General features: G+C 40.6%; 1 protein-coding gene across 2 annotated transcripts; it reads right to left on the bottom strand.

Moving 5' to 3' along the window:
- Window positions 1-129: 129 nt before the first annotated feature.
- Window positions 130-7,968, bottom strand: LOC115105819 (transmembrane protein 120B). Of its 2 annotated transcripts, none has more exons than XM_029628230.2 (12): window positions 7,734-7,968; window positions 5,917-6,035; window positions 5,684-5,800; window positions 5,526-5,585; window positions 5,340-5,438; window positions 5,153-5,242; window positions 4,962-5,027; window positions 4,726-4,787; window positions 3,707-3,799; window positions 3,058-3,122; window positions 2,491-2,559; window positions 130-2,258 (listed from the first exon to the last, which is right to left on the bottom strand). In XM_029628230.2, the coding sequence occupies exons 1-12, from the start codon at window positions 7,794-7,796 to the stop codon at window positions 2,142-2,144; spliced, it is 1,020 nt and encodes a 339-aa protein (XP_029484090.1). In that variant the 5' UTR covers window positions 7,797-7,968; the 3' UTR covers window positions 130-2,141. The 2 variants fall into 2 exon arrangements, with proteins under 2 accessions (XP_029484090.1, XP_029484091.1); XM_029628231.2 differs by having other exon boundaries at window positions 5,340-5,435.
- Between the last annotated feature and the right edge of the window lie 2,297 nt (window positions 7,969-10,265).

Below are 10,265 nucleotides of genomic sequence, written 5' to 3'. Positions count from 1 at the left end.
ATATTCCCCCAAGAGGGAACAGCTACCATCAAGCGAAGCTGATTCAATATTAACATAGGTCATGTTGAAAATAAATCAGCCCAATCAATTAAATGCCACAACTAAACATAATGAAAAGACATGACAAAATATTTTAATCAGATGTTTTATTTGTCTTACAGCCATGTATACAGTGTGAAAAAGCAGTAAGAGACAGCATAAATTAAATGATTTTGTCCAGTGTCACTTGTTACAGTTGTACGTTCAGGCACAAGTTAGTCTTATGACAGGACAATCCATGACATGTACATTAAACCAAACTAACAATACATGAGGAAATAGGATCTGTTGTGTACTGCATTGTGGCAGATTTGACAGCTGACCATTAGACTAAAATGTGAAATTCAATAACATGCTTTAGCTTGTAACAAAAATAGTGGTTCCCTTCGAGAGTACAATAGATTTTTTTTTAAATGAAAACAAGACTAAAAGTCCAAGACCTTACATTTTCCCCAATAACATAACACTTGATTCCAAATGGAACAAAAACATACATCACACAATTGTGACAGGCTATAGTGAGAGATAAGGCATTTAGAAAGCCCTGTCACTAAGTAATACAAGTTGAGACTTTGTTCAAATGCACATCTAATAACAGTAAAAAATGAAATGCTGAAAATGGGTACAAAAACTCTTGAGAATTGTACATAGTTCAGAGTGGACGCGTTACTATACATACCATGTATGTCAGCAGAGTTAAATACACTTGATCACTCCAGCACATTCGTGCTCAAGACATTATTGCCAATCATTTGTTCACAGTACCAGTGCTCATAGCAGCAATTGTTTGTTGTGGACCTTAACAGCATATTGTGATCAAGGTGAACTCAAACAACCAGCATCGTCTTGCACAACCTGATTTGGACAAGTCTCTCAAATAATAATTAATTGAAAGGGTTATCATTTTGAACCAGATTACAGGATTTAAAAAATATGGACTTTTGTCTCTATGCCGAATCCATTGTGTCTTAAATGTTACACCACCAGGCACTCAGCTAAGCAAGGTGCAGACCACTACAGAAGAGAAACCCTTGTATACTCAAACCTGGTCAGTATCATTAGTATACGCATCATTTAAAAATTGAATGCCTGTGTAATTTATGGTTGCCAAATCAACCCAAACAATGGTAGTAAACAGCTGCTGTTAAAATGTGTAAATGTATATGATCAGTTATGTCCTGGCTGGTACCTTGCTGCTGAAAGAAGAAGCAGGCTTTAGTTTATATAATATAGACATGTCACTATCCAGAAATAAGCAAATGGGTTAACTTTCAACAGCACACCGGGGAGAAATATATAGTTCAATGCATCTTTACTGAAAAACATCAAAATGACAGACACTTGTAGTTACAAATAACAGTGAAAAAATGGCTGTGCCCTGGACGTATTCGAATATGCCATACCTATAACAGTTATGTGAAGTAGTGACATGACCACACAGTACATATACTTTGTAGGTAAACTCACCTTTTCTCATGACCTAATGCAGGGTTTCTCAAACTCAGTCATGGGCCCCCCCTGGGTACACGTTTGTTTTTGTCCTAGCACTACACAGCTGACTCAAATACCCAACTAATCATCATCAAGCTTTGATTATTTGATTTAGTTGTGTAATTCTAGGGCAAACACTCAAAACGTGCACCTGGAGGGGCCCAGGACCGAGTTTGGGAAACCCTGACCTAATGCTACTAGTCTTTGTTGAGTTGCATATAGTTTGAAGAGAGGCTCTCTGTACATGTAGTTCATGCTCCGACCTAAAAACATCAACACCATAATTAGTCTGTCCACTCACTAAATCTAAAAGGATCAAGCCTCAAATGGTCCAGGATCGCAGTGGTTCATCTGCCAGACGAAAGCTGCTCTGTGTTGTGATTGCATGTGTAGCAAGGACATTGACAGGTTATCGGAAACAAAAGCACACTCAGCCAAGATTATTGGTTAATGTTGCAGCTGTCATCACGGTCCGAGACACATTGGTCTCTCTGCTCTGTCTTTTCCTGGCACAAACCCTCTGCCGTCCATCTTTCCATCGGCTGTGCGTGTCAAAGTGCCCTTTTGCTTATTGGTTACTGGCCACTTGGAGTTCTGAGCTGTAGTCAGACTCACTCCTGCTTTTGCACCTTTTCTGGATTTTCCTGGATCTTTTGATGAACAACTTTTAATGTGGTGAGAAAATTCCCCAGGAATAGGACAAGAAATGTCAGTGCCAACATAAATACCTGAAAAGATACAAACAAAGGCACTAGGAATGACATGTATTCATGACATTTAGTATAATGACATCACAAGGTTAAACTTCCAGCGTCAGAGAGAAGTCTTGTAACGAGCATAGGTTACAAGAAAATTCTAGACGAGCTTGCACAATACGGGCTGGAAGTAGAGACATGTTGTACTGTATTGTATTTGAAAACAATGGACTTAGAGATTGTAGGGTAGTATTTCTGTCCTTACCTGCCACTCTTTACAGTCTTCATGTCCTGCCAACCGAAACAGAGTCATAGCATTGTACAGCTGCCAGAACTGTGAAGGGGATTGGAGAGAGAGAGAGAGAGAGAGAGAGAAAAGCTCAGTCCAAGACCTGAAACCTTATTCAAGCACACGAGCATGGAAGCTTACCCTGGAGTGTGTACATGTAAATGTATAAACAGCAGAAATAACCATCTTATTCACTGGAATAAGGAACACAATTAAAGCCTTGCAATCATGTTGGGCAAGACTTTATTTACAACAGTGACAGATTTTGCAATAACCTCTTACTTTCAGTTGACCGTCTCCCCACCCCACTCTCATCCCAGTCTGTGTGAAACACACTGGCACAACACACCCAGACTAACCCGACCTCATCCCTGGATGACCAATTAATACAATTGTGTTTAAGTTCATCACTGTTGAGAAAAGATATTAAGCCTGATACGTCAATGTCTTGAGTTGAAAGTAGTAGAAAGGTGGAATAAATGTAAACAACCTCTGAACTAAATCATATTTAGGAGCTGCGTGGTGGTCTGGTGTTTGACTTACATGGCCGAAAAAGAGAAATGGCAAGAGGAAGGTGAGCCCTCTCCACATCCATGACTGAAACCCCTCTGCAAAACAGACACGCATACATTACTAATGGTGGAAAATGTGGAAGGCACAAACTACAGAAAGTTTACATCCAGTTTAAAAAGCTTTGTCAAGGGTACAGGTTAATCATTAGACACATTATGGTAAGGAGAATACAGTAAGCTATACCAAAAACAGAGCTAAACATTCTGTATGTCAGAACCAATACTCTGTTCAAGGGGCAGCTGCAAACTGATTGTGAGATGTTATCCATCAGCTCTCTGTGGTCAGACAGATAGAAATACACTAGAAAAATGTATATCATAATTGCAATTTTGGGCAGTAGAAAGGAAAACTTGAGATTCAAAGAGTGTGATGTTCTGCAAGGTATTCCGACAACTGGGATTTCACTCAACATGGAAGAAACACAACTTGCTTAATGGTAAATCCCCACCGTCGTCCCATTTTTGTAGTCATGGGGTTGCTTGTGGCCCACTTTATTGTAACAACTATTAACACACACAACTGTCTTGTAAATGGTTCAAAAGCCCACAGGGGGTTTCCCAAGTCATAACCAATAAGCAAGCCTTAGAAGCTTTCCTAACTGAAAAGGAGCTCATCTTACCCACTGTGAGGTCCAACTGATTTCTCTCCCCCAAAGCTCGTAACCGGTATAAGCAGCCACTTTGGTAGTAATATTGAAGAAAATGCACAAAGCCTGAAAAACAAAAGGATGGATAAATCAAATATGTATCAAACACCTTTACAACCAATAATGTTTGAGCAATGACATGCACTTACATTACAGTAATTTAGGCTGTATTGTGCGGCTTGTGATTATTTTAGATTTTTTTCCTCAACACAATATCTACGTAACAAGACTATTAAACGCAACACACAAAAATGTCAACTATTTTACTGAGTTACAGTTCATATCAGGAAATCAGTCAATTGAAATAAATTCAGCAGGTCCTAATCAATGGATTTCACATGACTGGGCAGGGGCCCACCCGCTGGGGAGCCAAGCCCACCCAATATGAAATAGTTTCTCTTCACAAAAGTTATTTATTACAGACAGAAATACTCCTCAGTTTTATCAGCTGTTTGGGTGACTGGTCTCAGACAATCCCACAGGTGAAGAAGCCGGATGATGAGGTCCTGGGCTGACGTGGTTACATATGGTCTGCGGTTGGAGGTACTGCTAAATTCTCTAAAATTACGTTTGGAGGTGGCTTATGGTAGAGAAAGGACTATCCAATTCTCTGGCAACAGCTCTGGTGGACATTCCTGCAGTCAGCATGCCAATTGTACACTCCCTCAAAACTTGAGACATCTGTGGCATTGTGTTGTGTGACAAAACTGCACATTTAGAGCGGCCTTTTATTGTCCCCAGCTCAAGGTGCACATGTGTAATGATCATGCTGTTTAATTCTTGATATGCCACACCTGTCAGATGGATGGATTATCTTGGCAAAGGAGAAATGATCCCTAATAGGGATATAAACACATTTGTGGAAAATAAGCTTTTTGTGCACATGGAAGATTTCTAGGATATTTTATTTCAGCTCATGAAACATAGGCCCAACACTTTACATGTTGCATTTATATTTTTGTTCAGTATAAATAGAAAAAGTAGATGCTTACTCTGGTAAATGGAGAATGCAAGGAATTGACTTCTAAACATCTGATACATGGACCCCTCTGGCCTTTGAGAAGAAGCAAACAGAGGAACCAATCAATACAGGTGATGGGATAACGTTAATCAAACTGCTTGTCAGAAAACCTTTGAAGGCAACTGCCAACAGATGTTTTGCTTTTGACCAACAGCAATTCAAAGAAAGTGTTTAAAGTTAAAAAATAAATAAAAATAAAGCACTTACCAGGTAAGCATTACACCTGATAGGAAGGTAGAGACATAATGATGGGAGACCCACCACCCTTTGATCCTGAAAGGACACATGGAGTGGAATTAGAATAAAGAAGCATAACTTGGTAGGCACACTGGTAAAGTATTTTGATCTCACAGAGTTAAAAAAAAAAGAATAATCACATAAAAAGCTTAGTAGCTCACCGGGACCCATTGCTCATGAGGATGCTTTCCCTTATGGTCAAAGTGCAGTAGTACCAAACCAGCAAGAAGTTGAAGATTTCATCTGTGACACTGCAACAACAAAACAGACATTTACAACTACTTCGCTTTGATGAAACATTAAAAGATGCTGCAAGGAAACATCAAATGCATAACATAGCCAACTCACCGGTAATTGAGCAAAAAGAGACAGGTTATGGCCCCAAACATCAAGATTATTGTCATAAAAAGCTTGAACTTCTCATATTCATCTTTATAGGCAAATCTGCTCCAGAGAATAGAACAAACAGGGGGGTCATAAGCAGAAACCATGGGGATGTGACTGAATACATATATTTTGTTAAAGCACACTTACTTTGCCTGGTTGCTGAGAAGTGTTACATTCACATTGCCAAGCACCAAATTTAAGTACAATCTGAAAAGAGACAAACATTTTACAATATGCTTTGACACCCTCATATGGTAACATCTGTAACCAAAATATGTAATAATCAAGTCCTCAAATACACTGACCCATTCTTCTTTGGCAAATAGGCTTCCATATCAAAGAAGAAGTTCTCTTTGTCTTTAATTTGCATTTGGATGTCTTTGATCAGTTCCGTTTCTTTCTCATCACTTGTTTTTGTGCACCTGTAGAAGAAAATTAAACCTTTAAACCCTCAGGTCCTACTTATGGGGACCTTTGGTACAGGAAAATAAGACAACCATTCTGTGTCAACTGACAGCACTAAGAGTAGGCTACTTACTTGCACAGACTGTGCCCGAGGTCTTTTAGACCCTTCCGCTGTTTACTAATGGCACTGCTGCATGTTGCCTGGAGGTTGGTGAGCTCATCGAGCTTCTGTCTGTACACTTTGTGAGTTTCCTATAAATAAAATGGAAATAAATTACCGAAGGATGTTTCATCTGTACTCAAATATGTTGATAGCAGAGACTGTCAAATCGGCAATTATTTTATTTTGAACTTATCCTGTCCTTTCAAGTGGTGTCAAGAAGGAAATGAGAGGGAAAGAAGCCACTGCACCCTGGGTAAAGTGACCCTTATTTGCTACATACCTGCATTGGTTGACTGATTTAACTGCGCCGAGGTTACAATTTGGGAGATTTCAGTATAAAAACAACTAGCTAGCTACTAATCATTGTTATCAACCTGAGCTAGCTAGTTTGCTTGCTTGTTATTATGACCTCAACAAGCTATTATTGCTAGTTAACGAGCTAACGTTTGCCATTCACTGGCCAAATTTCCTTATATTAAAATCTAGCTAGCTGCACCAATTCAAGTAAACCTGACTTGCATACCCCAGGATACTATACCGAACAAAAATATCAAATGCAACAATTTCAAAGATTCTAGTGAGTTACAATTCATAAGGAAATCAGTCATTTGACTGATTCGCATAGAGTTGATCAGGCTGTTGATTGTGGCCTGTGGAATGTTGTCCCACTCTCCAATGGCTGTATGGAGTTGATGGATAATGATGGGAACTGGAACACACTGTCTAACACGTCGATCCAGAGCATCCCAAACGTACTCCATGTGTGACATGTCTGGTGAGTATGCAGGCCATGGAAGAACTGCGACATTTTCAGATGTCAGGAATTGTATACAGATCTTGAGGGGTGCACTTTCATGCTGAAACATGAGGTGATGGCGGCGGATGAATGGCACAACAATGGGCCTCAGAATCTCATCACGTATCTCTGCATTCAAATTGCCATCGATAAATTGCAATTGTGTTCAGTGTCCATAGCTTATGCCTGCCCATAACATATACCCACCGCCCCATGGGGCACTTGGGGGTTATGGTTCACAACGTTAACTTCAACAAACCGCTTGCCCACACAAAACCATACACGTGGCCTGCGGTTGAGAGGCCGGTTGGATGTACTGCAAATTCTCTAAAACGACAGAGGTGGCTTATGGTAGAGAAAGAAATATTAAATTATCTGGTAACAGCTCTGGTGGACATTCCCGCAGTCAGCATGCCAATTGTACGCTCCCTCAAAACTTGAGACATCTGTGGCATTGTGTTGTGACAAAACTGCACATTTTAGAGTGGCCTTTTATTGTCCCCAGCACAAGATGCACATGTGTAATGATCATGCTGTATAATTCTTGATATGCCACACCTATCAGCTGGATGGATTGTCTAGGAAAAGGAAAAATGCTCACTAATAGGGATGTAAACAAATTTGTAGACAATTTGAGAGAAATAAGCTTTTTGTGCATATGGAACATTTCTGGGATCTTTCATTTCAGTTCATGGAACCAACACTTTACATGTTGCGTTTATATTTTTGTTCAGCATAATTATATTAGAAAGTTCCTGAATACAAAATTGTGTACAATTATAACGTTATCCGATAACCCAGCATACTAATTTGACAAAAGGTTAACTGAACCAGCTAGCTAGCAAACGAACTAACAGGCTAGCTAGCAATCTACTAAACTGAGTTGACAATCGTAGCTATATCGTCTCCTCTCTTGCCGAACTGACGGTAGTACACGTCACGCTACGCACTAACGTTAGCTAGCTGTCAAACAGGCTTCACATAGGCCTACCTGTAATTGTTGATATTCTTGGTCAATTTCTTCCCAATCAGTTTGACACCTTTGCAGGGACATTGTGACAGTTAGCGGCACGAGCTAGCTATTTCGCTTCCTCCGACTCCCTGTACAGAACCTCCAGATGGCTACAATACAGCCGCAGACAGTTACTAGTATTTTTTGGTAGCTACCACTGAGGCATAATAAGAATGGTAGCTACAGCTGTTCAAGATTATTTTTCCATGTCACGCTGCGCGCATGCGTCAGACCGCCCAAATATACAAATGTACATTCGTGACGTCACAGTTCTAAAAGTGCAGAAATATTAATACTAGACAGGAACGCCTACTACAATAACAGCTTCACATTACTGTTTGAGAAAAATGTTTTGGATAATGATTTGAAGAGCAGTATAATACATTTACAAGAACTAAAAAATGTTAGCGACTCAGCGCAAACGCTGACAGGAAAATGTGTACGTCTATTCAAATTGGTTGCTATGGGGATAGAACGCTTGGTCACAGACTGTTGCCACCGTTCATTATAGACAGGTTGGTTGTTTAGCAACTTAATCGACGAGTGCACAACATACGGGGTTAGTGTAAATCGGGAATATGCAACCCTGGTCCTGGAGTAACCGAACTGGAAGACCAGGTGTGTTGAATTTAGGCAATCATTGAACTGATCCATTTGCTCAGTTGGTCCGGTGTGGTGCCTAGTTGGAACAAAATCCTGCAGTATCTGGAGCACTCCAGGAAGAAGCAGACAGGAACTTTCTGGGGGAGGCGTAAACTTGGACGCGCAAGGTTCGACTTCAAACAAGGAAGCGAAATAGTAGCTATAGTTCTATATTCTGGTAGGCGGTTTTAGCAACAGCTGTGCAGGACGTGGATGATAGTTCTGATGGTATGGGTGGGGATGATGAAAGTCCTGGACGTCTGTGGTGAAAAGTAAAATAAAGAAAAGAATGGCCCTGCTACAAGAGCTGCTGACAGCAGTGACAGTTCTAGTGTCGAGACCGTGAAGAGGGTGAAGGTAGTGAAAAACAAAACGAATGATGTCTCGGGAATCAGTGGCGATTTTAGCATGTAAATCTTGGTTGGGCAAAAAAAGAAAAAGTGGGATGCATGCCAACAAAGCCACTAAACAATAAATTAATTGCACTATACCGGTGACAAACGGTGCCCACAAACTGTTATGGTTACATAGATGCCCCAACGGTAATCCCAACATTTTACCACTGTTACACCTGGCTATCAGCAGAACCTTGTCTGGCAGCAAAACCGTTATTAATTCAGCCTCATGTACTGCCTTTAAAAAAAAAACATAGCTGAAATGGCTAAGTTGTTTAAACAAATGTGGTTTCTAATGACAATTGAGATGTACAAACTATGGCATAAGGGGACGGCAAGCAGATAAGAGGCAATCCGTAATTTTGATTATGACATTAATGAGTGAACTAGGAGAGACGTCGTAAGTATTACTATTAGTTTAGCGCTTTTGAAATGTACAGCGACAGAATTCAGAACATGGGCCTTTCTTACAGTGCTCTCCCTGTACACCAAGTCAGAACGGTATGATAAATAAAGGGGGCATATAAACAGACAATGAAAGCTGTTATCTATGTAACAGTATAATTTTAAACCGTCCCCTCGCCTATACCCGGGCTCGAACCAGGGACCCTCTGCACACATCAACAACAGTCACCCACGAAGCATCGTTACCCATCGCTCCACAAAAGCCGCGGCCCTTGCAGAGCAAGGGGAACTACTACTTCAAGGTCTCAGAGCAAGTGACGTCACCGATTGATACGCTATTTAGCGCGCACCGCTAACTAAGCTAGCCGTTTCACATCCGTTACATATGTTCCTAGATTATATAAAATAAAATGTAGAGGGGGGGCATAATGGTTGAAACCAAAAGGCTGTTCAGTAAGAAAGAGAGGCAAAGAAGTGAAAGCCTGTCCATATTATTCATGTTTGAGAAGGTTGTACCTAAGAAAGTACAGATGAGCATCCTGGCTTTTACTGTTAGAGTTTGTCCCACCTCTATTAAGGTGTTTTAAATGCCAAAGAATGGGACACGTAGTGGCTCTGTGCAAAGAAAAGAAACGATGTGAGGAGGGGAACATGATTGACTTCTGTAACCGTAATAGCCTTGGTTTCATGCATGTTAACATTAGAAGCCTCCTCCCTAAGTTTGTTCTATTCACTGCTTTAGCACACTCTGCCAACCTGGATGTTCTAGCTGTGTCTGAATCCTGGCTTAGGAAGACCACCAAAAATTCTGAAATTTTAATTCCAAACTACAACATTTTCAGACAAGATAGAACTGCTAAAGGGAGTGGTGTTAGCCTGCAGAGTTCTGTCCTACTATCCAGGTCTGTACCCAAACAATTTGAACTTCTACTTTTAAAAATCCACCTCTCTAAAAACAAGTCTCTCACCGTTGCCGCCTGCTATAGACCACCCTCTGCCCTCAGCTGTGCTCTGGACACCATATGTGAACTGATTGCCCCCCATCTATCTTCAGAGCTCGTGCTGCTAG

The sequence above is a fragment of the Oncorhynchus nerka genome, linkage group LG22, assembly GCF_034236695.1.
Source record: "Oncorhynchus nerka isolate Pitt River linkage group LG22, Oner_Uvic_2.0, whole genome shotgun sequence".
Classification (NCBI taxonomy): domain Eukaryota; kingdom Metazoa; phylum Chordata; class Actinopteri; order Salmoniformes; family Salmonidae; genus Oncorhynchus; species Oncorhynchus nerka.
The sequence above is the reverse complement of the archived record's forward strand: the minus strand, read 5'-3'. Positions and strand labels throughout refer to the sequence as shown.

Excerpts from the sequence above, each read along its gene's own strand:
- LOC115105819 (XM_029628230.2), bottom strand. The coding sequence starts at position 7,796 with ATGTCCCTGCAAAGGTGTCAAACTGATTGGGAAGAAATTGACCAAGAA. Across the intron at positions 5,243-5,339 it reads CTCTTTTTGCTCAATTACCG|TGTCACAGATGAAATCTTCA; the intron begins GTGAGTTGGCTA and ends TTGTTGTTGCAG. Across the intron at positions 2,259-2,490 it reads AAGACTGTAAAGAGTGGCAG|GTATTTATGTTGGCACTGAC; the intron begins GTAAGGACAGAA and ends GTATCTTTTCAG.